Source organism: Neurospora tetraspora, assembly GCF_033439725.1.
Source record: "Neurospora tetraspora strain CBS 560.94 chromosome Unknown B0H65scaffold_4, whole genome shotgun sequence".
Lineage (NCBI taxonomy): Eukaryota > Fungi > Ascomycota > Sordariomycetes > Sordariales > Sordariaceae > Neurospora > Neurospora tetraspora.
In genome coordinates, this window is record NW_026944386.1 from 770841 (window position 1) to 795329 (window position 24489).

Here is a 24489-nt window from a genome sequence, read left to right on the forward strand (position 1 = left end):
TGTCAAGGATTACAAGCCTTCCCGTCTCTTGCACTTTCCCACTATGATATCCATTGATGCGGCCCGCTCGCGGGCGCATGCTCATCTTTTTCTTCCTGCCCTTTCACGCATCAGATGTTTTGACATGGGCGCTTTTCTTTTGCATGGATAGTCATACGGTCCTTTCTGACTGCCTACAGCACATTGTTTTGATCCCAAATTCAAAGCTCACACCTTTTGGCGGCGAAAGTACAATTTAAAAATAACGTTAATTATCCAAACACGAGGTGTCCCCAACAATGGTCCTTCCAATGGTCTTATGAAACTCTTCCGAACGCAAAAGCTTTCAATGACTTCTCAAAGCGCGCCAAAGCTCTTGTGAGTTATCTCGGAACGCTCATTGCTCTAGACTTTCAATATCGAGTTGGACTCTTCATTGTCGCAAGATGAACGAATACATCATCGAGGCAGCTCTTTCGAGCTCGTCGTTTTGACATAAAAGGCCGTACCGACAGAGATAAGGATGCATCTAGCATACTCATCATCATCACCATTACCATCATCAGCATCACATTTATCAACAACACGTTCATAAGCACCCCAGTTACCAAACAGACAAAGCCGGCCAAAAAGCTCAAAGTTTCCAACCTTATATCCTAGGAGACCACCCACAACCCGTCACCTCCAGTGCCAGTTCCGTTCATTCCTATCCCGCCAGTCGGCTAGTCAGGCAGCCGTCATCACCCGTCCACTCACCGACAAACCCACCCGTACCAGCAAAGAATCAACATGTGCAAGAAAGACATAGAGGTCTACCCTTGCTCCTCTCCCAACTGCCAAACCAAGAGTGACAAAGACCGAGTCTATGAAGAAAAATGTGCGAAAGTGCGATTTAGAAACTTGCTTTTGGGCGCGTGCGGAAACGTTAAAGTAACCACGAGGCCCATCATCACGCACTCTCAATGCCTCCCCTGCACCAGAGCTCGCCCGAGTCGGCGATAGGTATCTTCCCAATCCTATATCTTAGGAGATCACCCCGAGCCTTTCACCTCCAGTGCCAGTTCAGTTCATTCCTGCACCGCCAGTTAGCCAGCCAGCCTTCATCACCCGTCCACTCGCCGACTAACTCACCCCGTGCCAGCAAAGAATCAAGATGTGCACAAGGGATATCGAGATCTACCCTTGCTCGACCAGGTATTGTCCAAACAAAAGCCAGGACGACCGAGTCGAATATAGAAAATGTGCCTACGCGGTCAATAATAGGAGGGCCTGGAGCCAGTGCGGCACCCAGTGTCGAGAGACTAGGAGGGTCATCAACACGCACTCTCTCTGTCCAGCCTGCACACTTCTTGCGCGACTGGACGATACTGGAGCGCAGGGAAAGAGAGCTAAACGGAATAGACCAAGAAAGTCGTAGATAGGTATGTTATCCATTTCAAGTGTGAAAAGGAGTTTTGCCTCGGAGATCAGGAGTGTTGGACATGATGGTTGCTAGGGAAGTTTGAGTGTTTCTGGGTTGGGCACCGGTCTGGGGTATTGTAGTTGAGGCTGCTGGACAGTCGTGGTACTCGTTGCCACTCCTTGTCGAAATGAGAGTGAGCTGTGCGACTGGGTAATCAGGGAACGTGGATACCGTAGCGTTGGTTGCTAGCAAACTTTGGGGGTTGTTTTCTGAGATGGGATTTGGGGCTGCTGGACAGTCTTGTTCGTCACTCGTTTGTAACTGGGCGTAATAGGACTTGAATATTGTTAAAGTTGCTCGCTTCTTCTCATGATTCTTATGAGTACTGACTGACTTACTATCTCTTTTTCGTCACAGTGGGTGTATATGTTGTCCATTCAGGTATTGAGTCGTGTGACGTCAAATTTCCTTATCTGAGTAGTAGTTGAAGGGAGATCCAAAGACAGACTTGGAGTTTCGTTTCATGTGTCACCTATGAGCCCCGAACCTGAAAGAGACTGGATTGGATGGGTGGATGGGTGAGGATGCTGGTTGGGAACGGAAGGAAAGTGCCAGTCGAAGTAGGTGCGATAATAAGGAGCCCACTTCAACGGGCGCTCTTGCCCTCCATGTGCCCTTGAGTCGTCCCCCACCAGTGCCAGCTGTTCTCTTTTCCCAAATCTCCCGTCGCTTTTCCACTCGCCCATCTCTGTCCTGAACTCACAACCGTTATCTGTTGCTACCCCCTTTCTCTCGCCCTTCTCTCTGCCTTTCCTTGGGCCCATGCTTCGGTTTGCCATTCTCTGGTCAGATACGATTTCCACTCCCCCTTCAACATATTCGCACAGTCTCTTCGGCCTCAGTACTGTGGAAGAAAAGAGATTGCGGATTTGTTTCGGCTCGGTGAGCAATCCAGGCCCCCACTCTTCTGTAAATCACTCCTAAGCTTCCTTTGGTGGCAAGCTGATTGGGCTCAGGCATCAAGACCAGTCCAACATGTTGAAAAGAAATCATATAGTCCTCCCATGTCACTACCAGCAGCAGAAGCACAGGCTCGCCCCCTCTCGGGGTTTCATCCCAACTCACCATGACCGCGTCTGATGAACCATATTGGTCGTCCAGCTGGACTCGATACGCCGACGGGAGCTGAAAGTTTCCCAAGCCATTGCCTACCACGCCTCTTCTGACCGGGCCTTTCAAGGTGATGGTCATTCCCGGTTCTCCCTCCTCGGTGGTAACACCACTGCAGTGCTGAGACAAGGTCGGAGGACAGAAGTAGTCCACCACCTGCGACATGTACGTAACAGTATCATTGTTGAACGCGAACGAATCGAAAACGACGCTAATCAAGAAAGATTCTCCACCTTCTTTGGCAGCCCAAGACCAAGAGGGTGCTGGTATTCCCGAGGCCACACGAAGCTCCTGGTCAGAGGAAAAACACCATAACAAATCCAGGGGCCAGAACTCCTTCCAGGTCCCGGCTACGTACGTCCAACCGCGACTCTTCTCGATAGCGCTGGCGATGCCAGCAAGAGCCATCAGCCTGTCCGTTGTTTTCGTGAGACTAGCAAAGCTATAATTGGACACGATGCGATACCAGCATAGGTACAACCGGAGGATGCTAGGTTCCACGGTTTTCACCTTGTCGAGCGGCACCCAACCGAGCTCTCTTCCCCGAGACCTGGGCTTTATGTCGCCACCACTGTATTGGGGAACACACAGCTCTTGAAACCTGGCTTTCAAAGAAGCCCAGGATGAGTCTTTCCAAGCGAAATCCTTCATCCAGTGTTTGGAAGGATGTGACTCTCTGACCACGGAATGACAGCACTCCCAGAAAGCATCTTCGGCGCCAAAGTATACAACCCGTGGCGACAGCAGCCTTTCCTGCACACACCATCCTCGTGAAAGGAGCGGTGCTGCGCTCCGGTCTACGCGCCATTGCCTTGTCAGCAACTCGTCTTTCAATACGTAAGCAGAACCAGAACCCCCATTTCCGCCTGGTTCCTGGCAATGAGGCCTGAGACGACAAGGAAAATGATGTAACGGATTCCGAGACACGAAGCAGCCGTCAATACCGAAACCCCACAAGCGGCAATATTGCAGGAAGAGTGGCCGTAGACATCGCTCATGGTAAGTGCCTCTTTTTCCCAATCCTCAACTGAGTCTTGGATGATGCACAGCGAGTCAATCCAAATGTATTGAAAACCGAGCTCCCGGGTGATAATTAGTGCATCGTAAAACGTCTGGGATAAGTCTTGCAGTGGGATTGCCTGAAGAAATCTTTCCGTATTCGCGATGGTTAACATGATAGATTTGCCGGTTATCGCCCAAGAGTGGCTGAGGGTGAGATATCTAAATTCCACCGTGGACTCGGACGCACGAGGAAGAACCAGGCGTGGGGCAAGCTGTCCATCTGCTTCCTCCCCCACAAATATGAGACGGGTTGGAAGCTTCACGTGGCCTGATGAACCTTTGCCCTTGGTGAAGATATTCTGATTGCATCCGGGATGGTTCTGTAGACAGTCATCCATCCAGTGGCGTACAATGTTGAATGTCTGGGGTGACTTGGTTGATGAAGGAAGGAAGTCGGTTTCGGGTGGTCCGAATGGGAAGTACATGAAATCATTTTCTTGAGCATCGGGTAAGCACTCTGTCATTATTTAACACCCACAGCACAGAACCTGGTTGTTCGCGGAAGATCACAAACCTTTGATAGGTAAAATCTTTAGATCATCGATTGGCCTAGTCCAACGATGACGAGGTAGAGGCAACTGCTCATGCAAGATGCCATCCAAAAGCTCATAATTCTCAGCAGCCTCCTCTGGTATCCGCAACCAAGAGACATCCTCGATGGAGAGATACACATAGTAAAACCAGCCTTTATCACTGTCTCTCTTATACGAATCAGATCTCAAGTATGCTTGAATGACCCCCTGTTGCGGATCTTCGCGGTCCAGATTATTAGGGTCGATCTTCTGCGAGGTCGAGATAATGGAACACAAATGGCAACCAGCCGAGGCCGAGGAAAGGATATCGCGAACACTGCGGCTGTGAACGAACGTCTCAGTGGTGTTATTCATTCGCTTTTCTCTTTCGATCTGTTTATGGTTGCCGCTGAGTAGGAGTTGGATGAAGGTTGACTTGTTGGTGACGCGGGAGCAACGTGAGCAAAGGACATGGGCGGGGACAAGATCGGGCCTGTTGTTTTCAAGGGCTGGCTGCGACATTGTCGAAGACTTTGACTTCCACGAACTTTCCAATGAAAACAAGTCTTTGAAATTGTCCACAAGTCGTTATCGGGCTATGGGCAAGTCGTAGACCTGGTTGTTGCTGGCCGCTGCCCAGATGACGGGTGAATGAAGTTGGGTCAGACAACGACCACAATTGCTAACCAACTGGGTAAACGATGGCGGGTAAATCTTTGCTTGGAGATTATAAAAGAGGAAGTCGGACTCACAAATGTCCACAAAGAACCCGAGATATCAGTGTGTTAAGCATTGCTCGAGCAAGAAAGCCGTTGATACATTGGGCACGTATACATGTGGTTAAGTCGTCGGGCAGGCATTCCACCCACCCACCCCCAGCCGTGGTTTCATCCTGTTGCCTGCCGATTTTAACCGGCCGCCCTTCCGCTTTCTTAATCCAACGTCATCACAAAGACCACTCCGTCAACGAACGTACTACCTATCACTGTCACGGGCCTGTTGGTCGATATGGTAACAACTTATTGATGACGGCTTCTTTACCTTCGTTGGCTGAAGCGTTGCAAGTTATCAGCCCCGCGCGGGCTCGTATCCTTCCCTATGCGGATAAGCTCGGTAGCTGCCTGTGATAGTGAACCTCACATGCGTCATGCATAACACGGTGACCTGACCAGTCCGCTCTGAGAGATGACTCCCAAGTGGAAGTTCATCGGAAAGACGGCGAAGAGTGTGGACAGTTACCGTAGAAACTCGGTAAACTGGCAAAAAGCTAATGCCCCAAAAACCTCTTTTTGCCACATAGTGCTGGCAGATCTGTAGCGCTCAAGTCCGAGCCTGTGCTTTGAAACGCAGGCAAGATAGTGGTGGGCAGTGTTGTAAAGCTTTCACTAACTGAGCGGACATATGTACAGAAGTATGCTGCTTCCTGTGCTTACTGTCGGGCGCTCAAAGAGGGATAGCTTTTTGCCAGTTTACCGAGTTTCTACGGTACGCGTGAACTAATGATTCTGGTCATTGACAGCGAAGACTGCTTGTCCTTTCCCCTGTCGGCCAATCTTTCTCCCTTTGGCCTACATCTCTCTTTAACAGCCATCTGTCATCCGCCAAAACCCGCTCTGTCGAGACCTTCCTTCTTTGACGTCTTCTGCTTTATGCATGGCGAAATTCTTCAGAAAACAAACTGTATTACTCGATTTACATATTCCCGTATTAATTCCTACACTTCGTCATCCATCTCACGTCACCCTTCTTACCGGATCACCAGGGGAATTGATATCAACCACGCCACCACCACCAAGTTACCATTCTCATCAACCAACATGCCCCCCTTCACACCCGCCCTCCTCCCACCAGACCTCGCCTCCCTCACCTCCATCCCCAAATCCCTCTTAACAAGCGGCTACCGCCACCTGCTCGATGACGACCTCGCCCTACGCCCTCCTCCCTATCTAGACACCCTCATCTCCCCATCCTGCCACCAAGGCCTCGCTTGCATCCTCCCACTTTGACCCTTTCATCCCATTTCTACAGCCGCTAGGGGTTTATAGTACAGGTTACCAGCGATCTCTTCCGTGGTCCGTTGGCACATTCGGGAGTAATGCGAGAGAGCTCTTCGTGAGCTGTTACCAAGTAAACTGGAATGAGTTGCCGGTTCGAGTCCGGTGCGGGCCACTTCTCTTTTTTTCTTTTTTTTTTTTGCGGCACGCTGCCCCCACCAACCAAACCAGTACCACCCCCCCCGGCGGCACCCCCGGCCCCTTCCTCAGCCTCCTCCCCACCGAAATCCTCCTCCCCATTTTGAGTCAGCTCGACATCCGTACCTTCCTCCACTTCCGCCTGCTCAACCGGCACGCCCTCTCCCTCGTCGATCTCTGTCCCGGCTACTTCCCCATCAAACAGCACGCATCCAATGTGTTACGAGGGATCCTATCCAGGACTCGTAACAAATCAAACAAATTAAATCTCGGGTCGAATTTGGATTTGATTAGGGGTAAAATGTCCGGATTTGCTTGAAAAGTGGAAAAATTGGGCTTGGATTTGGAGACTCAAATCCAAGTCAAATCCAATAAGGGTTAGGGATATAGGAGGGAAAAGGACCAAAAGGTACCTAGGTACCTGGAAATTTCGAAGCCAGGCCCTAGGCCAGTCCCACTATTTTGTAGTTCGCTAGACAAAAACGGCATATTTCTACACCTATACGCCTTTACGCCGAATAATTACTACTGACTTGTACTTACTAAGTCAAATCTAGGCCTGGATTTGGGTTTACAAGTCAAATCTCTACCCTGGATTTGACCCCCTCTGGAGGTGGTTTTACTTGGATTTGGATTTGGGAGATTTGATTTGTTACGAGTCCTGATCCTATCCATTGAGGTCGGGAAGTACTGGACGCTGCCGAAGTTATGGGAGAAACTCTGTCAAAAGAGTTGCGACTCCCCTCCTGACGCGTGCGGGAGTTTCGCGGGGTATTTGTGTTTGTTGAAAGGGAAAAGGTGCTGTTGGAGTTGTTGGGGTAATAACCTCGAGAGTTTGCACGGGGAAGAGGAGAGGGGATATTTGGGAGGAGAGGGGTGGAGGGAGGGGTATCATGTATCATGGGTGGCCGTGGCCGATAACGGTGGAGTTTGCGAGCGAGTCCTTTCAGGTTCCCTCGCTGCGCAACTTGAGCGGCATGGAGGTGTTTGATGAAAGGGCGATGTTTGAAAGGGTGGAGCCGAGAATGAGGGCGCTGCCGAGGGCGGTGGTGTCTGAGGTTGTGAAAAGGGATTTGGGTTTGAGGAGAATGATAAGGGGGACGTGTAAGGAGGGGCCGGGCTCGGAGACGTGGCCGGGGATGGGATCCTTGGCCAAGGGGGAGAGGTTGGTGTTGGTGGATACGGAGACGGTGTTTGCGCTGGCGGTGTACTTGGGGTTCGAGCCGGAGAGGGAGATGAAGAGTTGTTCGCCGTTGACCTTCTACTGACTTGGGGCAGGCGTAGCAATTGACTCGGATGAGAGGTCTTCAGTTTCGTGATAATATTGGTGTCCAACCCTCGGTAGGGACTTGGGGATGGATCTGTCGGTGTCTCAAACCAAGATGAACACTTGCGAGTGTTGACGTCGGTTAGTTTTGGCTCTAGTCGTAAGCCACAACATGAACTCGGCTCAATTTAAACGAAACGAACGCAAAAAGGGGTGGGTAAACAACCACAGCAGGGTCGATAACAACGGTTTGTCAACACCACACTCTCGATTCCGTGTTTGCTAAGTCAAACATAGCAGTAACGATGTCATTAATTGGCCTCATGCCGAAGTGCAGAGAGAGCTCCATTCCAATGCAGGAGGAGTCAGTGTTCGTGCTTGAAGTGTCAGGCACCTGTATAAAATCCTCACAGGTTCGCGATGGAGGAAAGCTCGAGGGCCCAGCATTGTCACTTCCCTTCTTGCTGAGTTCCCATCTGTCGTCCTAGCTGCACCCAGCTCCAACACTTCACTCCCATCATCAACTCCCCAGTTTTCCAGTTCCTCGAGCACCCTCATAGACTCCAAACCTAGAGGTAAAAATGCACCTCTCAACCCTCCTCACGACTCTCACGACCCTCGGCCTAGCCACTCTCACCTCCGCCGCCGCCCTCGACACCACTACTTCTGCTTCCACAGGCTGCACCAACTCCGGGCTATCCAGCACCTGTTCCGCGTCCACCACCGCCACCGCCACGTCCGCATCCGACTCGAATGGCCCCGAAAGCATCGAAGAATACATCAAAGCAAAACAAGCCCAAATCGCCACGGAAAACAGCAACAACAACTCGACCATGGCATACAATATTACATCCGCCAGGCATGTCAAGGGAATGAATGCCTACGAAGTGCCCATGTGCTGTGTGAGCGGGTGCAGAGTTTGTTCGGCGATGATCTGTGGGAAGGGGCCTTCGGGGTGCAATGAGTGGCCTGTATGTGCATCTAACTATCCGTTCTTCCAGTTCTCACACGCTTCCCTCCCTCTTGTTTCTTTGATCCCTGCTTTTCCCCCCTTCCTTTGTTGTTTGTTTCACGGAATGAAATTCTTCAGGTTTAGATTCAGGGGGGCTAACAGAAGATGAAACTCTATCTAGTTCTACTCGTGCTGCTCGACGATCATCCTCTGGGATACGGAAAAGAATGTGATGCTGGATACATTTACTACAGAGGGGCAGACGGTTGAGTTTCAGTACGATTGAGGGGGACAATAATGTCTGGTGGATTGCTGGTGATGATAGTTGAGGGAGGTACCGGGGATGAAAAGGAGTTGTCATACCAGAGTCCAGAAGCCATTCCGTTTTACAAGACCTATGCAAAAGATGCTATTGATCAATCCAGAATTACCCATCTCATGCGACGTCCAGAAGAGAAATTCTAGGCGCACCGCTCTGTGCCCCATGTGCATTCTCCCACATGCACCCAAAATTTTCAAGCCATCTGGCAAACAATTGATGATAATATCCCAAAAAGACCCGAGATCCGATTTAAGACCAGTATATTTGTCTTCTACCTCTCAAACTTCTAATAGGCCTATTCATTCCTGACGAATAATTGCTAGTGCCGTGTTGTGATTCCAACTAATTCCATTCGCAGCGCCCTCCCTTTGCAATGTACAAAAGCTACCTCTAGGCAAATGAACGTATCTTGGATTTATTGAGACGTATAGAAACCTTAAGGCCTGAGCAATAATTGTATTCCAACATAACCTTCGACAAAAGAACACCGCCTAATGTGGAAGTACTATCGAGTGTCTAAATGGTGGAATCAAGGCAACAAGTCATTGTGAAAGAGGGAGAAAAAAAAGAGGAAAATCGAGTGCAAAGTACCTAGCCAGAAGGTACGATGTGAAGAGCGTTGATTGAAAGGTGAGCAGGCTGTGAAGCAGAAAAATCGTGGTGCAAGCAACTTTTCCGTCCACGCTCAAGTACTCCTTCTCCAACCCTCTCGCCCTTCTACAAACCGCTCTCTCTTTCACTCTCCCACTCCAAAACCCAAAGTCAGTTACCACCAGCCATCTCCATCATCCACCACCATTTCCATCCACAAACATGTAACCGTCCACAACACTGCTCCTCTCCGTTTTTTCCCCATCGTCTTCTTATCATCGATCCCGTCACCTCCCGATGAGGGTAGCACCTTGGGTGAGATATGATGCTCGATGGAATAGACGGGTCGGAGTGTGTCAGGATAGCGCCTTATGTCTGGGTGTCGGCTTGTGTACCTAGCGGGGTGAAGGATAGCCGCCGGTGATGGTCGACTACCTAGAGAGGCGTGGACAGAAAGAAAAAAAAGTAGGTTGGAGGAGGTTGCGGTCCTAGTAGAGCCTGTGTAGTTGTGGTAGTATACGTCAAACTTCTTTTGAGGGAGGCTCGAGCAATTTGCGCAGTAGCGCGACTTGACGGTCATGATATACTGAATATATCGCCTAGACTACTGCATGGCACAAAACAGCTCTGGGTTTGTTTCCTAACCACGAATAGAACTGGCTGAAGAAGGTCTTTTGTGTGGACGTTTTGGCGTCACGTCCCAAACAACACTCTCTGTGGAGTTCTCATAACTTGTTTCGAGCTAATCGAAATGCATATCGCGGATATGTGTCGGCCTTTCTTAGAGTCACGAAGGGGCCTGATCTGGGTCAAGCAACCTGTATCCGACTGTTCATATCGTATAGTAGGACCGAGTCGAAGAATTCCAGCCTTGACCGCATGCCACTCGCGGGTTTCTCGAGGGTGTATAGCTACCTCTGCGGTTGGGGGGCAAGTCCGCGGCGGTGCCATCCTGCCGGAGTGGCACGTCCGGGAGGTGTAACTTCTGGCGGTGATGTAGCCGGAGACGGGGCTGCGGCGAGATTGACTCTGAGGCGATCCAAAAAATGTATAGAACTGATACGCTCTAAAGTATGGGCAAGTGAATATGACTGCGCTCCGGACTGCGCTTCCGACGTAGCAGTAGTAGTCATGGTCAGTTGGTTGTGTTGAGAGCAGTCGTGAAGCAAAAAGTTGTGGTTTGTCAGCAAGAGCAAATACCCGATTGCAGCAATACATTAGCACGAGCACGAGAAGCTCCCGTCAAGTCGGCAAAGGTAGACACCGAAGCATCTTCTTCATGACTGGGAGTGGACCGGTGTTCACGCGAGCAATGGCGACTCTCCTCCCACGTCCAAGAATAGAGGACTGGGCGTGGGGGTGTCTGAGGGTGGGTGATCAAACGTTGAGCAGGTTCAAGGGGTTCTTCCTGCCGATGATCGATGATCCCGTTTGTTGCGTCTTCCGGTAGGGTGGGCGAGAATTTAGGGACCGATACTGGGAGATGCAAAGGGATCCGTTGTGGAATCCTAAACGGTTCGGTCTTCAAACTCAAACGAGATGTCGTTGTTGTCTTTGACACGGGTGTCAACTTGACTATTAGGCCGGTCGTCGACCACTCCGGCCCCGTTGCTTGCTTTGTTTTTCGTGGTAGGAAGACTACTTCTGATCATCCTTGAGCAAAGAACGTAGGAAATCGTGCACCTTTATTACCCCTACCACTCCCTCTCCAGCCAACATCCAGCTGGGAGGAAGGGCGGGGTTGACGTCTTTCTTTGGTACCAGCTCAGTTTGGACGCATGCCACGCCGTGTGTCACAGGGAGCGTATAGGTACGGACGATGTGCCTTGTGGCCGAGACAGCCAAAACAAGTCCGCGGATGTACAATCTGATGCCAAATCCCAGCATGTTGCCAACTTCAGACTCCAGGTAAGTCCGCTGGATCTCTGCATCCAAAAGTACCAACATATGCCGGTGTGGAAGGTCACGTTTCTGGAACTCTAGGGTCCAAACAATGCCGGTACAGTTGCCGAGAAGTTCTCCCTTGCTCAGCGCGTTTGCCTTCATATAGGTCATACAGCCCATCATACCGTCGGTAAATGGGTTTGAGGAAGGTGCGTTTACACCAAGTTCCACCTGGATAACGGGGGGCTTGTAGTCCTCCGATGATTGAAGGACCGGGGGAGGTCGGGCTGGGGATGAATGTTTCCCGAAGACATTTTCACCGCCAGAGAAGAATTTCAAAACTGAATTGGATGAACATCTCTCTCTTGAGAAAACTCGTTGCAAAGACGACGTTGTGCTCTGTACTGACGGATCTGGTCTTGTCCAGAGAGTCGGGCGCAGATACATCTGCCCCGGCGGCCACTGCCATCTCAATGACTCGAAGTTGACCCGTGACGACCCCCCAAGTAACAGGACCTCGCTTGGTCTTCGCAGGGACATTGTCCTTGTAGACAATGGGGTTCGTGATGCTGTATGCGCCCTTGCAAGTTTGCCCAAAGCGGTTGGCGTCGCTGGTGCCGAGGTACTGAACGATGTGGTTGACTGTCTCAACAGGCAGTAGATTCATGAATGACGCCATGGTGAGCTCGATGTGAACCGGTAACGACTCAAATTTCTGGCGGACAAGGCTGGAAGGCGTCGGGAATCAAGCGGTGTTCATTTCTGCCCTGGAGCGGCGCTCTGTGTGCCAGAGGCGGATTTCGTGTGGGTGCTTCCAGTTCGGAAGCGATTCTTTTGATGAAGCGATAGTGACTCCGGGTCGTGCCTGGAGAAGTGTGTCAGATGGCATGAAAAAGACCGGGCAAAATTATGGGCACCTACGTGAACACTCTAGTTTCTAGACGTCTCCAAATACCCCATCCCAGACGCGCTCGAGGACGCGCCGGTGTAAGGCAGAAGGGAAGGAGTCATCTGCACGGCCGCCATTGTTGATGTGATGTTGCAGAAGTAGAGGTAGCAAGCGTGAGCGTGAGTTTGTGATTGCGAAAGCGTTCTTGAATGCAAGCGTGATGGAAATACCCTGGAACGCGTTGGTCTTGGGGTTGACAGTAGAGTGCGATTCCTCGAGTTGGATGATACCATGATGTGCTTCCATGTAGTGAGGGCGGGTCGGTTCAATTGTTTCTGACGGAATAACTGTGTTAGTCTACCTGTAGCAGTTACGAGCGGAGCTGGGAAATGATAACTTGCACCTACAGGGTATGGTGAAAGGCGGTTTTGTCAGGGTGGCCCCCCCCCGGAATAACTGCCAAAAGATCGCAAGCGCTATCAGTATGACGATACCCAAAATTGTAGCACGCCTTAAGGCGTCCTCGACGAATCCGAACACCGCCATGATCGTGACGACAACCGCGGCTGTAGCGTTGCTGGATGGTTGCTTGGTGCTGCTCTTCGGGTGATTGTTGAATGTGACTTCCTCTTCAGGAGTGGTCGTGGTAGGGACAACCGTGGTAGTGGTGACCGTCTTGATAAACGAGGAATTCGGAGTGGTGGTTGTGGTAATTGTGGTGATGGGTGTGGTTGTGGTCTAGGCTCTGGAGATGAGGGTGGAGACAGGTCGAAGTTGATGGAAACATCGAATATATAAATGGGCGGATGGGTTCCATCATGTTGATACTTTGATGGTAATGGTGGTTGGTGGTTGGGTGGAAGATGAGAAGAAGATGAAGAAGATGATGATGAGGAAGAAGAAAACAAAAGCAATCTCGGGGGTTGGCGGACCTTTAAGTACCCCTCCAAAGTAGTCCTCCTAGTGAGCCTTCCCAAGATCGTAGCACCTCAGGTACCTGTATGTTCTTTCACTCCTGACTTTGTCTCATTGACACCTTCCAACTGATTAGTGACAGGCATTCTGTCAACCCCAGCATCCCCAATCCACTCTTGTTCAGGTATTTCCAGTTCGACAGAAGAGACAGAAGGCGTGTTGTAGTTTCATTCTCGATAACCCTTCCAACCCAAGCGACCGGACCACTGGTGTATGGGACTGTTGAGTCCATGGCCGCTTCATCTGCACAATTCCTCGCCGACATGTGAAAGAGCAGAACAAGTGTTAGTATTCCCTTCCCTACCCCAACCAGCAGCTAACTAATGAATGACAACTTAAAAAGCAGTTGCAAAACGAGTGACCTTATCCCTTCCATCATTCCTCCGATAGAAGTCTGTAGTGCCAGCACTACCCAATGTTCATTCCCAGTAAGACATGACATCCACCGTCAGTCTCTCCTTCAACACGAACAAAAGAAAATAGGAAAGAAAAACCACGCGCGGAATTCCAACTTTTGCTAGGGAAGGGGTGTTGGTGTAGGCTTGGAACAGAGCGATCCGGCGAGTGACTCCTTCCTCGGTGCCCAGCACAAGACCGGGAGTCACTGTTCTCGCCCGACCTGGCACATCATACCTGTAGGTAAAATCAGGTTCAAGACACGGTACTGATGAACAATGTATTCATGATCCCAGTACCGGATGGCGCCTACCTTCAGGTACCTACTCCTCCATATCTACTGCGGTGGAAGTTCCTGATAGGCAATGGTGAAGTCAACCTGATGGACATGATCCGCCAACATCTCTTTGAACATCGGTTTGATCTCTGTGATAATATCGAGCGGCTTGATGTCAGGTTCGGAATCCCATTCGATCTCAACCCCCCAGGAGTGTATCAAGTCTCTGTACTATGACCGAGTTGTTAGCTAGCTGTCTTATATGAGATGCCACAAAGTCCAAAACTAAGTAGCGAAATGGAGCGTTTTTTGCCTGGTCCCTCAAAAGGACTTGAGGAATATTCTACTCACAGTGATCCCATATCCAAATATGGTTGGTCCAGGTCTCATTCTGGTAAAGAAGGCTTGGATCCGTTTGAGTTGGTCTGCAGGCGATTCCTGATCGTTGATCGAACGCTTGTAAAATAGATAAAACGCCTTTGGCCACCCCCTATCCGCCGTGGGCTTCAGCTGTTCTTGAAGCATGCGGGCTCTCCGGCGTTTCAATCTCCCTTCATCAGTTCTGCTGGCTTCCACTGAAGGTTGGAACGGAGGGTTATCTATGTAGTACTGCAAGAGATCCCCAAAGGATATCGTCAAAAGCTCTGTCTCCGACTCGTCGATCCCTTGATTTGCCATGTTGACTGCACTGTAAGGTAAATGTTGGTGCCTAGTGTTGCTTTAAATTTGTGAAAAGATTTGGATGAAACGTGCAGTGGTTCGCTGACTGACTGACCAACTGATCGATAAGGCCCAGCAGATGACCTCCCCTTAAGTATCCATCCAGGCCATAACTCTCGTCGCAATTATCTCCCTCTTGTTCCCTTGTGGGTTTTGCGTCAGCCTCCCCTAGGGTGATGTCGTGACAAAGGAAACCAGTTGGAGACGGACGACTGGCAACACGGAACTGGAGAGCACTGCCACCAACTGGAGTTGGGGTCACTGCCAACCCTCCAAAGACTTTGAAACCCACATCACATTGAGATATGACTGTTGGTTGTCGAATGCAGCGGATGGTGAAAGTTGAATGAAGTCACCCTTGAAGGGTATGTAGCCGGTAGAAGCAACAAAAACTAGGAAATCAGAAGGGGGTGATGAACACCCGCAACACCCACATCCAACGCACGGAGGTTTGTATCCACCGACTTCGACATGTGCTTTCGTCTGTCCATATATAGATGACGCCGGGCAAAATTTATGGATAGATATCGCAGTGATTCGAAAAGTTACTAAAGCCATCCATCGAGAGAGGATATGGGCTATTTCTGTCCCCATAGCACACATCGTTAGAAGAAATTGACTGGTGTGCCTACCCATATGCCAGTATCGTCGCCAGAGTTCCTCGACTTCAATCTGCCTCCCACTTGAGGCTTGTTCTTTTGCCAGCCTCGGGTCTGAGAGCAAACAATCTACGTCCAACTAGCCGTCACTTCAGCCCCGAGCCGCCATTTCCACCAACGAGCCGGTCGGAGGTCCAAGCAAACACCAACGTTTGACGCATAGTGGTTAGATATGGAATCACCTGCCGCACAGCGCACGAACCATTGCACGATTGCCTTCTCCGTGATGCTCGCGGGCAGTATACATTGCACCTTATGGTGAGGTGTAGTCAACCCGTGTTAGCCACCGGAATCGTGCCAGAGGACGACCAACGGAAGGTGAAAGACTAAATAGGGCAGTTTCGGCGATCGCGTCATCAACGGCACCGGAGGTGGTGTGGTCAGAGGAACGCTTTGTTCATATATGAACAAGCAGCAAATGAGTTCGAAGCATGACGTATTAGCTAAGTGAAAAAGCGATGAAGTATGCCGAGCAGAAGCCGGATCGAACATGCGTCTTAAGTTTTTAAAAATTTGCATATTTTAAACGGAGAAGACTAAACTCACTGGTAATGAAAATGTAGAAGTCTGGCTGATTGAGGCGCTGCCAGAGACGTCCCGAGGGAGTGTCGCTCCCAAGTTCATTTTCTTCGAAACCTCATGTTGGTGACGAGGTGTGTGTGCCAAACATTGTGATAGGTCGAGTTGAGGTGGTAAATATACTAAAGGAATATCTTGTAGGGGTTTGAGCGGCTCCGCAATATCTTGTAGAGCTGACCCATTTTACACAGTTTGCGGGCGGTGGAGATGAGGTCCACTACAGTTTAGTGATCTTGGCGGGCCCCACCTCCCCGCATCAGACATGGGCCCAGATGGACGTCAATGTTCGATAACGAATTTGGATTTTGCCTCTGCCACTAACCACCCACCAACCGAAAATTCACTTGTTCCCATCGACTCTCGACAACGCTTCGACCGCCAGCGACTCACCATACACCTACGTTACTCCGAGTCGTCCACGAAGCCCAACATGTCCAAGTCCAAGAAGACGGCGGCCAAGCGCAAGCAGAATGTCGAATCGACCGAGGCGTCGGCCAAGCGAGTAAAGACGGCCGCCGGCGCCCTGCCCTCCCCTCCAGCCGAATCCGGACCCGAGGTCGACCGATTCGAACCCAAGAGCATCACGACAGTAGTTTCGGAGGAGGAATTGGAAGTCACAGTCGACACCCTTCGCACATTGGCCGAGAATCCTGCCATAATCAAGTCCAAGGCGTGCAAGGAACTGCGCTCTGTCGTCTATGACTTCAGACAGGCCTGCACCACGGGCATCAACTCCAGTTCCGACGCCAACCTTACCGCAAAGGTCTCGGGCTTCCTGGCCGACGGCAAGTTTGTCGATGCCCTTGTTACACTGGCCGAGATGCGCATTCGTGGCGACATCCCCAGGCTAGGCGCCTTGTGCCGCTGGGTCAGAGACCTTGACATCACTAGCGGCCTGTCGCAGACCGAAACTACCAACAGACAAAGTCGACCCGAGCTTCTCAAGATCATGGACGCCATTCTGAGAGCCACCGGACAGCCGATTGATGCTTCTGGACTTGGGGACTCGTCATCAACAACATGGACAGGGCCCATTGCGCTTCAGAACATGTGGGATATTCGAGAGCCATCAACAACCCCATTTCCCATGCGGCAATCTGTTCTAGACGGCACATTATTCTCGGTATGCCCACCGAATGTCAAAGACCTGTTTAACGCCATCGAGACCACTCCCGGTCCTCAACGAAAGCCACCCAACCTCCACCCGGCTGTCCTTCACCTCAGCAACGAAGGTGCCGTCCCGCTATCTCCCACTTCCCCGACCATCACCAAGCACCAACACCCCATCGTTCCCTCCCTATCTATCCTAAAGGACGTACTCTCGCCTGCCGAGTGCAAGTCCATCATCGCTGCCACCGAGTCTGTCGGCTACCTCCCCGACGCACCCATCAAGGAAGACGGTTCCGAGTCCAGCATCCTCGCCCACAACGTCTACTGGATCGTCGATCAAACCTTCCACGACGCCCTCTGGGAGCGGGTCCGCCCTTTCATGCCCACTCACGATGCGGGCAGGAAGGCGCGGGGTATCAACCGTCGCTTCAGGGTCTACCGCTACGTCCCCGGAGCCGAGTATCGCTGCCACTTTGACGGCGCCTGGCCTCCCTCTGGCATTCACCCTACGACGGGCAAGTACATGTACGATGCCTCGCCGGCGGACAAGAAGCAGTCGAGCCTGTTCACCTTCCTCATGTACTTGAATGACGAGTTCGAGGGCGGCGAGACGACCTTCTTTACTCCGAGCGTACGTGACGGTGTCATGAATGCTCATCCGGTGAGGCCGGTTATGGGCTCGGTGGCGGTGTTCCCCCATGGCGAGAACCATGGTGCGCTGTTGCATGAGGGCACTGGTGTTAGGAAGGGCGCCAAGTATATCATTAGGACGGATGTGGAATTCGATGTCGATGCTGGACGGGAGGACTAATGTGTTTGACATGACCTTGCTATGGGCTATGTATTTATCCGAAGGTTCAATATACCGTCTACCGTTACCATACGCTATCAACCGACTACAGCTTAAAGTCCCTTTGGCCCACGTCTTAAAGGAATCGAGATGCTTCGCTAGACACTATAACTTGGTCTATACATCAGAAAACTCATGTAACCAACCCTTCGCTTTCTCGCTCCTCCTCGACCTCAGGGATTCTGCTCACATCGGACGACAGTCAGTCAGTCTTTAGACCAGAGTTAAACTCTGGAGGCCACTCCGCAAGCTGTGAAGGCCACTCATGCTCCGCACGACACTCAGTCTCTCCGATGTCCGATTCCGTAGGAGTCAACACCACTTCATCGTCACTAGAGGTATCATCGTCATCGTCAGCGTTATTGCCACCCTCCCGCGTCTCCTCTTCCATACTCCAATAGGCACTGTCGTAGTCCTTGTCACTTCGTACCTCCTTTGCCATTTCATCCTGCACGCTTGTCACGCTTGTTTCCACGCTGTCTTCCACGTCGTCTTCCTCGTCGTCTTCCACGTCGTCTTCCACGTCGTCTTCCACGTCGTCTTCCACGGCATTTGTCGAATCATCTCTCCCGCCATTCTCCACAGACTCCTCATTTCCAATCCCATTTTGATGGCCTCCGTCATAGCACTCCTTTTTACTCCCCCTCTGCTTATCATACCATCGTTGCTCGACAATTTGTTGATGGTAGGCATAGTTGAAAGCCCAGATATCAGCGTTTACTGTCCGCGAAACGGCGCGACGAAACGTCAGCATGTATCCCCAACTGACCCACGTCGCACGGGGCACCCCACCCCATCTCAGCATGTTTGTGACTCACCTTTCCTAACCTCCTCATAAACCTCCTCCGTCCTCCTCCTCAACTCCTCCGTCTCCATATCCTCCGGCTCACCCCCCAACCTCCCAAACGGATCCCTCGTCCAAGTCTGCGTCATAGCCGCGGCCAAGTACCACAACGCCCACGGCTCATCGAACCCCGGTTCTGCCGCGAAAATCGGTGGTCCGCAAATATTTCGCAGGGTCTCCATGATGACGAGCAAGTTGTTGACGCCCTTCATCGGCCAGTCGTCGAGGAGGATGGGGGTATACGCTGGGTGCGGGTAGAGGAAGTACTCCCGTGATGCGATTAGGAGGGGGGTGTTGAGACGGAGGCGCCGGATGAGGTCGAAGGATAGGTGGAGGTTGGCCATGCGGAGGGCGAAGTTGTGGCGCGAGATGGGGTCGGGGAGGAGGGAGGTGGGGAGGTGGTAGATGTGGAATTCCATTTTTGGTAGGTTGATGGTGGGCTTTGCTGGCGGTGGGTATGATGAAAGTAAAAATACAATCGTTATGTGCGCTGATGTCTGAAAGGCGTTACGGGATGGATAAGAAACGATGCGACAACATTGAAGAGTGAGGATAGCAAATATCATCAAGCTCGCAATGTGCAGTCCACGTTTTCTTGTCTTTCACTTCTCACGGTTTCCTCTGTCAAGCGCAACCCTCCGGAGCGGAACCAAAATCAGCTTGAAGGGAAAGCGAGTATCAGGGAGGAGGAACAGGCAAGAGCTAGGGAATTCCCTCTCACGATGGAAATACGCAACCACAGGAAGATGTGTGGTAAGTAAACAAACCCCTGGTTACACTCGCGAGACTTGTCGATGAAGTTGCAAATCTGTCGCTATCTCTACCTATGCTCGACATTCTTTGATGCAATTCTTCGATTGAGCTGTCGAAGCAGCAACTTGTTATACCGAATACAGATCTGATCGCACGATCCCAGGTGTCTGTCGCTTATCTCGTTCCCCGGACTACAGTGATATTGGCACGTTCTTACCTAGTAGGTACCTACCGCACTTATCATCTCTACGTACCTTCCATCATTCAGAACTCCCCTTTCAAATCGCAGCTTCCCGCGCCAATGAATCCCACATGAAGCTTGGTGCCTCGAGATTGTCAGCCCATCTCACCACTGCAGTCAAGTACCAGCAAATCCTTGGAGTGCTTCAAACTCTCGCTTTTACCAGCTTCTCAAACGATAAGTACCTCGTTACATCGAACACCGCAGACGCAAAGACATATCTTCACTATGTCGGATCGATGAGCAACACGTATCCAGGCTTTGCTCTGAATCGAACACGACTGTATTAACATATAGCGTCCCCGACAGTCGAGTGAGCGACGCCTCAGGTTCGCTCATTTACCCCCGGATTTCCAATCCATACCTTAACTTTCGCTCCTAGATAATATCCAATCCCACGTGCGGTTCCGCTCAATTTGAAGTCAACCAGAACCACGGATTCGCAAATTACCCAAGACGAACGAAAGCAACGTTGCCACGGGCAGACAATCTAGGACAAGAAGATCATAGTGTACAAGGTGAGTGAGTGACATGAGTGCCGTGTGTCCAGTTGCTGCGGTACCGGTCTTCGGCAAAGTAACACGGCTTGAGCATCGCGGGGATGCAAAGTTTCTGACACTAGAAGGAGGAGGAAACGATCATCAGCTTGGCAGTTTGTTTACTGTACTGTGTATTTTCTGAGCTTGCTTGCCCTGAATATCACCGTCCAGATGACGAAAGAAGATCGAGATGATCACACATTTGATAGCAGTTAAGATCGCCGTACATATGCTCCGTTTATACCCCATAGTGGTAGTAGTACTCTATACAGTGCTGTCTATCATCGCTCCCTCATATAACCATACTGTGGTAGGTAGTCCAGTTTAGCTTCCACATTCCAGTGCAAGTCAGTCCTCTCCGCATTCCCGTCCCGTCTTTACATTCCAACCACATTCCACAATTCCATTCCGCATTCCATTCCACTTTGCTCTTTTGCACATCGGGCGGGACTCATGCAGCACTGACACCTGCATGCAGGTCCGCACATCCACCCGCCCACATTTGAACCGCAGAAACCGGTACATAAGCCCGTTGGTCATGCAGGGCCGTTAAACCTAAACCTGCATAATGATTGCATCCTGCAGTTCACTGCATTGCGCTTGCGGGTACCTGGCAGCTGGCACGGCATAGCGGCATTCCACTGGACTGCAATGTTGCAATTGGAAAACGTTTTGCTTGGAAGCCTCCATGGAGGTGTTCGTTCCATTCACTGCAGTTTCCTTCGGCGGAAGTCGACACCGTCCCAACTGGAACGGAAGTGCATGAACCATCCATGCGAACTGTTCGAACCATACGTCGACAAGGCCCGGCGGGGACCACGGAACGGTTGGGACATGGCCACGGAGATCTCGTAAGGCTTAATCATCATCTTTCTTCTGCCGTTCCGTTTTTACTAAAGGCCATGTGGAAGTTAGGTAGGTAGGTATGGGACTGGGAGATGGGATGCAACGCTGCTTCTTTAACCGGTAGGTAGCTTTACCGGTGTACCGGTCGGTGTACCGGTCAACCACGCAGCAGCCTTAACCCATGAATTCAAGGCCCCAAGGCCCGCAAGACCCCAAGGTCTCATGGACTTGTTGACACGGCACTGCACCGTACGTCGAGACGCGCGTCAAGAATTTGAAGTGATATGTAAAACGGAGGATCATCGCCATGGCATGGCAGAGTTACATACAGCTTCACCCCTAGCAATACGACCGACCGTTCGCTGACCCAGGTGCCAGCGAGCGACCAAGTGACCGGTGACCGGTGACAGGGGAACGAACGGCCATCAATTCCATTCCTTCTTCGGTCCTTCCATAGGCATTCCAGAAGGATACACACGCAGAAAGGATTCCTGCAGCCGTAACGGCAGCGTGTTTGATGTTTGATGTGCTGCTCTATGATAAGCTCCACAGTGACGCCGAGGGATCGGTGCTGCCCTGCCCAGACTTGCTAGGTTAGCGTAGGCCTGTTAACCCCTGATTAGCGCAGCCTGCATAGGCACTGACGGGAATGCCATGTTTCCAAACTTGGAGACAGACAGGACCGTTTCGTTCGTTAGCCTTGTCGCGTCGCCCTGTCGCATCGCCCTATTGCTGATGGAGTCCGCGGGTCCGTAGTGTAGTGTATGTAGAGTCCGTGGGTCCGTATCGAAAAGGCTGTTGTATTCCTGGATAATATGTGTGTCATTTTGCCAGCGTTGTATCCAGGAGATTGGGAAAATGGTTTGTGGTGTTTGGGTTATTAAACGGTCCCCAGTTTTTCTTCTCTTCCTTCTGTTTTTGGATTTGAGACTGAGGGAAGCGTTTTGACCTCTTCTTCTTCTGAGTGGGGGAAATGAAACGACCAAACTTTTTTACTTTTAGTTCCGTTGTCTCAAATGACGAGTCGCCTACCTACTGGCCCCGTTGCAACCCGCGGAATTGATACCGTCGTTTCTTCCATGATTTCCATCTTGGTTTTCTCAAAAGTGATAACCGAACACAGCAAACTGTCGGGATCCGTTCCCCGGTTGGTGTGTTTCTCGCTGTTCCTTCCTTGCTTTTTCTATGAGCGACCTTGACTTGACCATGAACACTCACTTAACACCGTTCGGCCAAGACAGGTAGGTGAGGTGTTCGCTCGTTCGAAACATCGGGCCATCCGGGTAGGAATTTAGCGATGCCCCCATCTCTGCCCCCATCTCTGCCCCCATCTCTGCCCCATCGGGCAGTGCTAGTCGGTACCTGCAGTAGCGTCGCTAGGCGTGCAACTCCACAGGCCACGAGGACGTCCCAGCTGTCAGATTTACTGGTTTTATTGAATGAATCTGTGTAATTGACTCGAGCGCTCTCTCTGCAGAAGGTCTAGGGGTCTGGGGGTATCCTATATTTGCTAAGACCTGTTAAATCAGGTAGCTGGGACTCTAGTATCTTATCACGGGGCAAGGCGACGGTTAGGGGGTAAGTTGGATATGCGTAGTTATACGAGGAGAGAAGGAGAAAGGTGTGCGCAAGTCTAGCGATATAGGGCAGGGCACGAAGGCCATACCCAGAGCCGGGACTAGAGCACGTATATATGCACGTAACGTGCCATTGGCCAATGGCAGTAATAGTACGGTACGAGGCTCGATTGCCTATAGCGGGAGCCGTGTATAAACAAGGTAGTTATAAGTAATCTTGTAATATTACCTCCTTGTAAAAGAAGTTTTAGAGCTTTAAAATCTATATATATATGAAATAATAGATTATCCTTTAATTCCCATCTTCAAATTCCTCTATCCATAATTAAAACGTTTGCTCGAACTCCTCCGCTCGCAGCTCCCGGATTTTCCTTATATCCTTAATTTTACCCGGTTTTTAATTATCGTTTCCTTATTAATATGTTTCCGTTTTTAATTTATTTATTATGTTCTCCGTAGGTAGCCTCCTTCCTTAATATATTTCTAATAATTTCCTAAATATTAACTTAAAAACGTCGTTTATTTTTTCTATATTATCCGCCAATAATTCTTCTATAAGTTAATTGGGATTCTTTTTTATTAGCGGGCTAGTTAGCGGGTTAGGCCTCGTTATAATTCCTTCTACGAGCAAATTAATTAATTTTTTTAGGTCTACGATACGTTTAGAGCGTTTTGGTACTGCGGGTATAGTAAGTTATAGGGTTAGGGCTGGCGATTGGGGTATTAGAGCGACGGCGGCGGGACGGGGTATTAGGGTAGTAATAATTAGGCGGGGTATTGAAGCGGTAGTAATTAGGCGGGGTATTAGAGCTTTCTTTTATAATATAATTTTAATTTTTAATTATTATTAAATTTTAAATAGGATCGGTACTTTAGGGTAATTATTATAGAAAGTTTTAATTGCTTTCTTTATATTAATTACGTTAGTTAGCGGTTCCTTAATTAAATTGTAATAAATTTATAGAATTATATAGAATTAGTAGTAATTATCACCCTTTTATCTATAGGATAATAGCTAATTTAGTTTTTATTTTATAATTTCCTTATAATTATTAATTTATATTATTACTTTATTTCTATTAGCTTTTATATTTCTTTAGATATTAATTTAGTTAGGTATTGTTTTTAAAAAAAGTTTAATTATCAATATATAAAATATTAGCGAATATGTTATATTAATGGGTAGTACTAATTTAATATTATATAATTTCATTTAATTAATTTCAAAAGGGCTTTTCTACCTAGGGTAGAATTTATTATAAAGGCGGCCGTTAGCGAGGTTAATTATATTTGATATAATTAAATCTTGAATTTAATATTTGGGTATATCCGAATGTTTTTATTAGTATTAAATTCGTAGCGGTTTTATATTTTTTTAATCGAAGTTCGAATATAATTTTAAATAGTTTCGAAGTGGGCTAATAATTCGTTAGTTTTCAAATATTTTTTCTATTAAATTAAGGATAGTTATAATATTATAATTAAAGATAGTTCGATGTTTATTTGAAGGTGGAAATTGTAATTAGTAAAGAACGGGGTTATTCTTATAGTTTTTAATAGTATATTATTACTTATACATTTTATTAAGGGGAGTTAGCGAACTTAATCTATTTATATTTAATTTATAAATATTTATAAATATCATTCTATTTTTACGTTAATACGCTCTATTTAGGTATTCGTTTAAGGGTGGAAAGCGGAGCTTAATAGTCTTTGAATAGTTAGTTTTTTATAAATTATAGTTTAGAATATTAATATAAATTAAAAGCCTCTATTTAATATTATAATATTGGGAAGGTTATAGAGGGTATATGTATAATTGATAAAATAGTCGGCGAATTCTTTTATTTTTACAATTTTAGTAGTAATATAGTATTGTATCTTAATAAAGTAATTTATTA

The 24489-nt window shown here is 49.3% G+C and overlaps 10 protein-coding genes across 10 annotated transcripts; 3 read left to right on the forward strand and 7 right to left on the reverse strand.

The window, feature by feature from the left end:
* Positions 1-2251: 2251 nt before the first annotated feature.
* B0H65DRAFT_424936 (uncharacterized protein) lies at positions 2252-2959 on the reverse strand (the record flags this gene model as incomplete). The annotated part of the gene is made up of 1 exon (XM_062824541.1): positions 2252-2959. One exon carries the CDS (start codon positions 2957-2959, stop codon positions 2252-2254), a length of 708 nt encoding a protein of 235 aa, XP_062681348.1.
* Positions 2960-3291: 332 nt separating this feature from the next.
* Positions 3292-4451, reverse strand: B0H65DRAFT_184025 (heterokaryon incompatibility protein-domain-containing protein). Its single transcript, XM_062821544.1, has one exon. It carries the CDS (start codon positions 4075-4077, stop codon positions 3382-3384), a length of 696 nt encoding a protein of 231 aa, XP_062681349.1. The 5' UTR covers positions 4078-4451; the 3' UTR covers positions 3292-3381.
* B0H65DRAFT_508576 (uncharacterized protein) lies at positions 4120-5016 on the reverse strand (the record flags this gene model as incomplete). The annotated part of the gene is made up of 2 exons (XM_062828234.1): positions 4120-4691; positions 4995-5016. The coding sequence occupies 2 exons, from the start codon at positions 5014-5016 to the stop codon at positions 4120-4122; spliced, it is 594 nt and encodes a 197-aa protein (XP_062681350.1).
* Positions 5017-5465: 449 nt separating this feature from the next.
* On the forward strand, positions 5466-6188 carry B0H65DRAFT_184061 (uncharacterized protein). The gene has a single exon (XM_062821545.1). It carries the CDS (start codon positions 5625-5627, stop codon positions 6129-6131), a length of 507 nt encoding a protein of 168 aa, XP_062681351.1. The 5' UTR covers positions 5466-5624; the 3' UTR covers positions 6132-6188.
* A 1031-nt stretch (positions 6189-7219) lies between these two features.
* B0H65DRAFT_588491 (uncharacterized protein) lies at positions 7220-8031 on the reverse strand (the record flags this gene model as incomplete). The annotated part of the gene is made up of 2 exons (XM_062831007.1): positions 7220-7578; positions 7996-8031. Coding segments are annotated over 2 exons (394 nt in total), but the record flags the coding sequence as incomplete, so codon positions are not given.
* Positions 8032-8165: 134 nt separating this feature from the next.
* B0H65DRAFT_523969 (uncharacterized protein) lies at positions 8166-8822 on the forward strand (the record flags this gene model as incomplete). The annotated part of the gene is made up of 2 exons (XM_062828811.1): positions 8166-8555; positions 8718-8822. 2 exons carry the CDS (start codon positions 8166-8168, stop codon positions 8820-8822), a joined length of 495 nt encoding a protein of 164 aa, XP_062681353.1.
* A 1387-nt stretch (positions 8823-10209) lies between these two features.
* On the reverse strand, positions 10210-12201 carry B0H65DRAFT_573074 (uncharacterized protein). The gene is made up of 3 exons (XM_062830533.1): positions 11743-12201; positions 11142-11564; positions 10210-10857 (listed from the first exon to the last, which is right to left on the reverse strand). The coding sequence occupies exons 1-3, from the start codon at positions 12010-12012 to the stop codon at positions 10633-10635; spliced, it is 918 nt and encodes a 305-aa protein (XP_062681354.1). The 5' UTR covers positions 12013-12201; the 3' UTR covers positions 10210-10632.
* A 1623-nt stretch (positions 12202-13824) lies between these two features.
* Positions 13825-14698, reverse strand: B0H65DRAFT_184077 (uncharacterized protein). The gene is made up of 2 exons (XM_062821546.1): positions 14222-14698; positions 13825-14101 (listed from the first exon to the last, which is right to left on the reverse strand). Exons 1-2 carry the CDS (start codon positions 14546-14548, stop codon positions 13931-13933), a joined length of 498 nt encoding a protein of 165 aa, XP_062681355.1. The 5' UTR covers positions 14549-14698; the 3' UTR covers positions 13825-13930.
* Positions 14699-16138: 1440 nt separating this feature from the next.
* On the forward strand, positions 16139-18168 carry B0H65DRAFT_184137 (uncharacterized protein). Its single transcript, XM_062821547.1, has one exon. The coding sequence runs from the start codon at positions 16259-16261 to the stop codon at positions 17747-17749; it is 1491 nt and encodes a 496-aa protein (XP_062681356.1). The 5' UTR covers positions 16139-16258; the 3' UTR covers positions 17750-18168.
* B0H65DRAFT_548518 (uncharacterized protein) lies at positions 17991-19051 on the reverse strand (the record flags this gene model as incomplete). Its single annotated transcript, XM_062829585.1, has 2 exons — positions 17991-18508; positions 18607-19051. 2 exons carry the CDS (start codon positions 19049-19051, stop codon positions 17991-17993), a joined length of 963 nt encoding a protein of 320 aa, XP_062681357.1.
* Between the last annotated feature and the right edge of the window lie 5438 nt (positions 19052-24489).

Bases quoted from the DNA above. Each gene is read 5' to 3' on its own strand.
- B0H65DRAFT_184025 (XM_062821544.1), bottom strand. From the start codon at position 4,077: ATGACAGAGTGCTTACCCGATGCTCAAGAAAATGATTTCATGTACTTC.
- B0H65DRAFT_184061 (XM_062821545.1), top strand. From the start codon at position 5,625: ATGATTCTGGTCATTGACAGCGAAGACTGCTTGTCCTTTCCCCTGTCG.
- B0H65DRAFT_573074 (XM_062830533.1), bottom strand. From the start codon at position 12,012: ATGGCGTCATTCATGAATCTACTGCCTGTTGAGACAGTCAACCACATC. The intron at 11,565-11,742 runs GTCAGTACAGAG...CCCGTTATCCAG, and splicing joins CTCTGGACAAGACCAGATCC to GTGGAACTTGGTGTAAACGC. The intron at 10,858-11,141 runs GTAATAAAGGTG...GATCATCGGCAG, and splicing joins CTGGAGAGGGAGTGGTAGGG to GAAGAACCCCTTGAACCTGC.
- B0H65DRAFT_184077 (XM_062821546.1), bottom strand. From the start codon at position 14,548: ATGGCAAATCAAGGGATCGACGAGTCGGAGACAGAGCTTTTGACGATA. The intron at 14,102-14,221 runs GTGAGTAGAATA...ACTCGGTCATAG, and splicing joins TATTTGGATATGGGATCACT to TACAGAGACTTGATACACTC.
- B0H65DRAFT_184137 (XM_062821547.1), top strand. From the start codon at position 16,259: ATGTCCAAGTCCAAGAAGACGGCGGCCAAGCGCAAGCAGAATGTCGAA.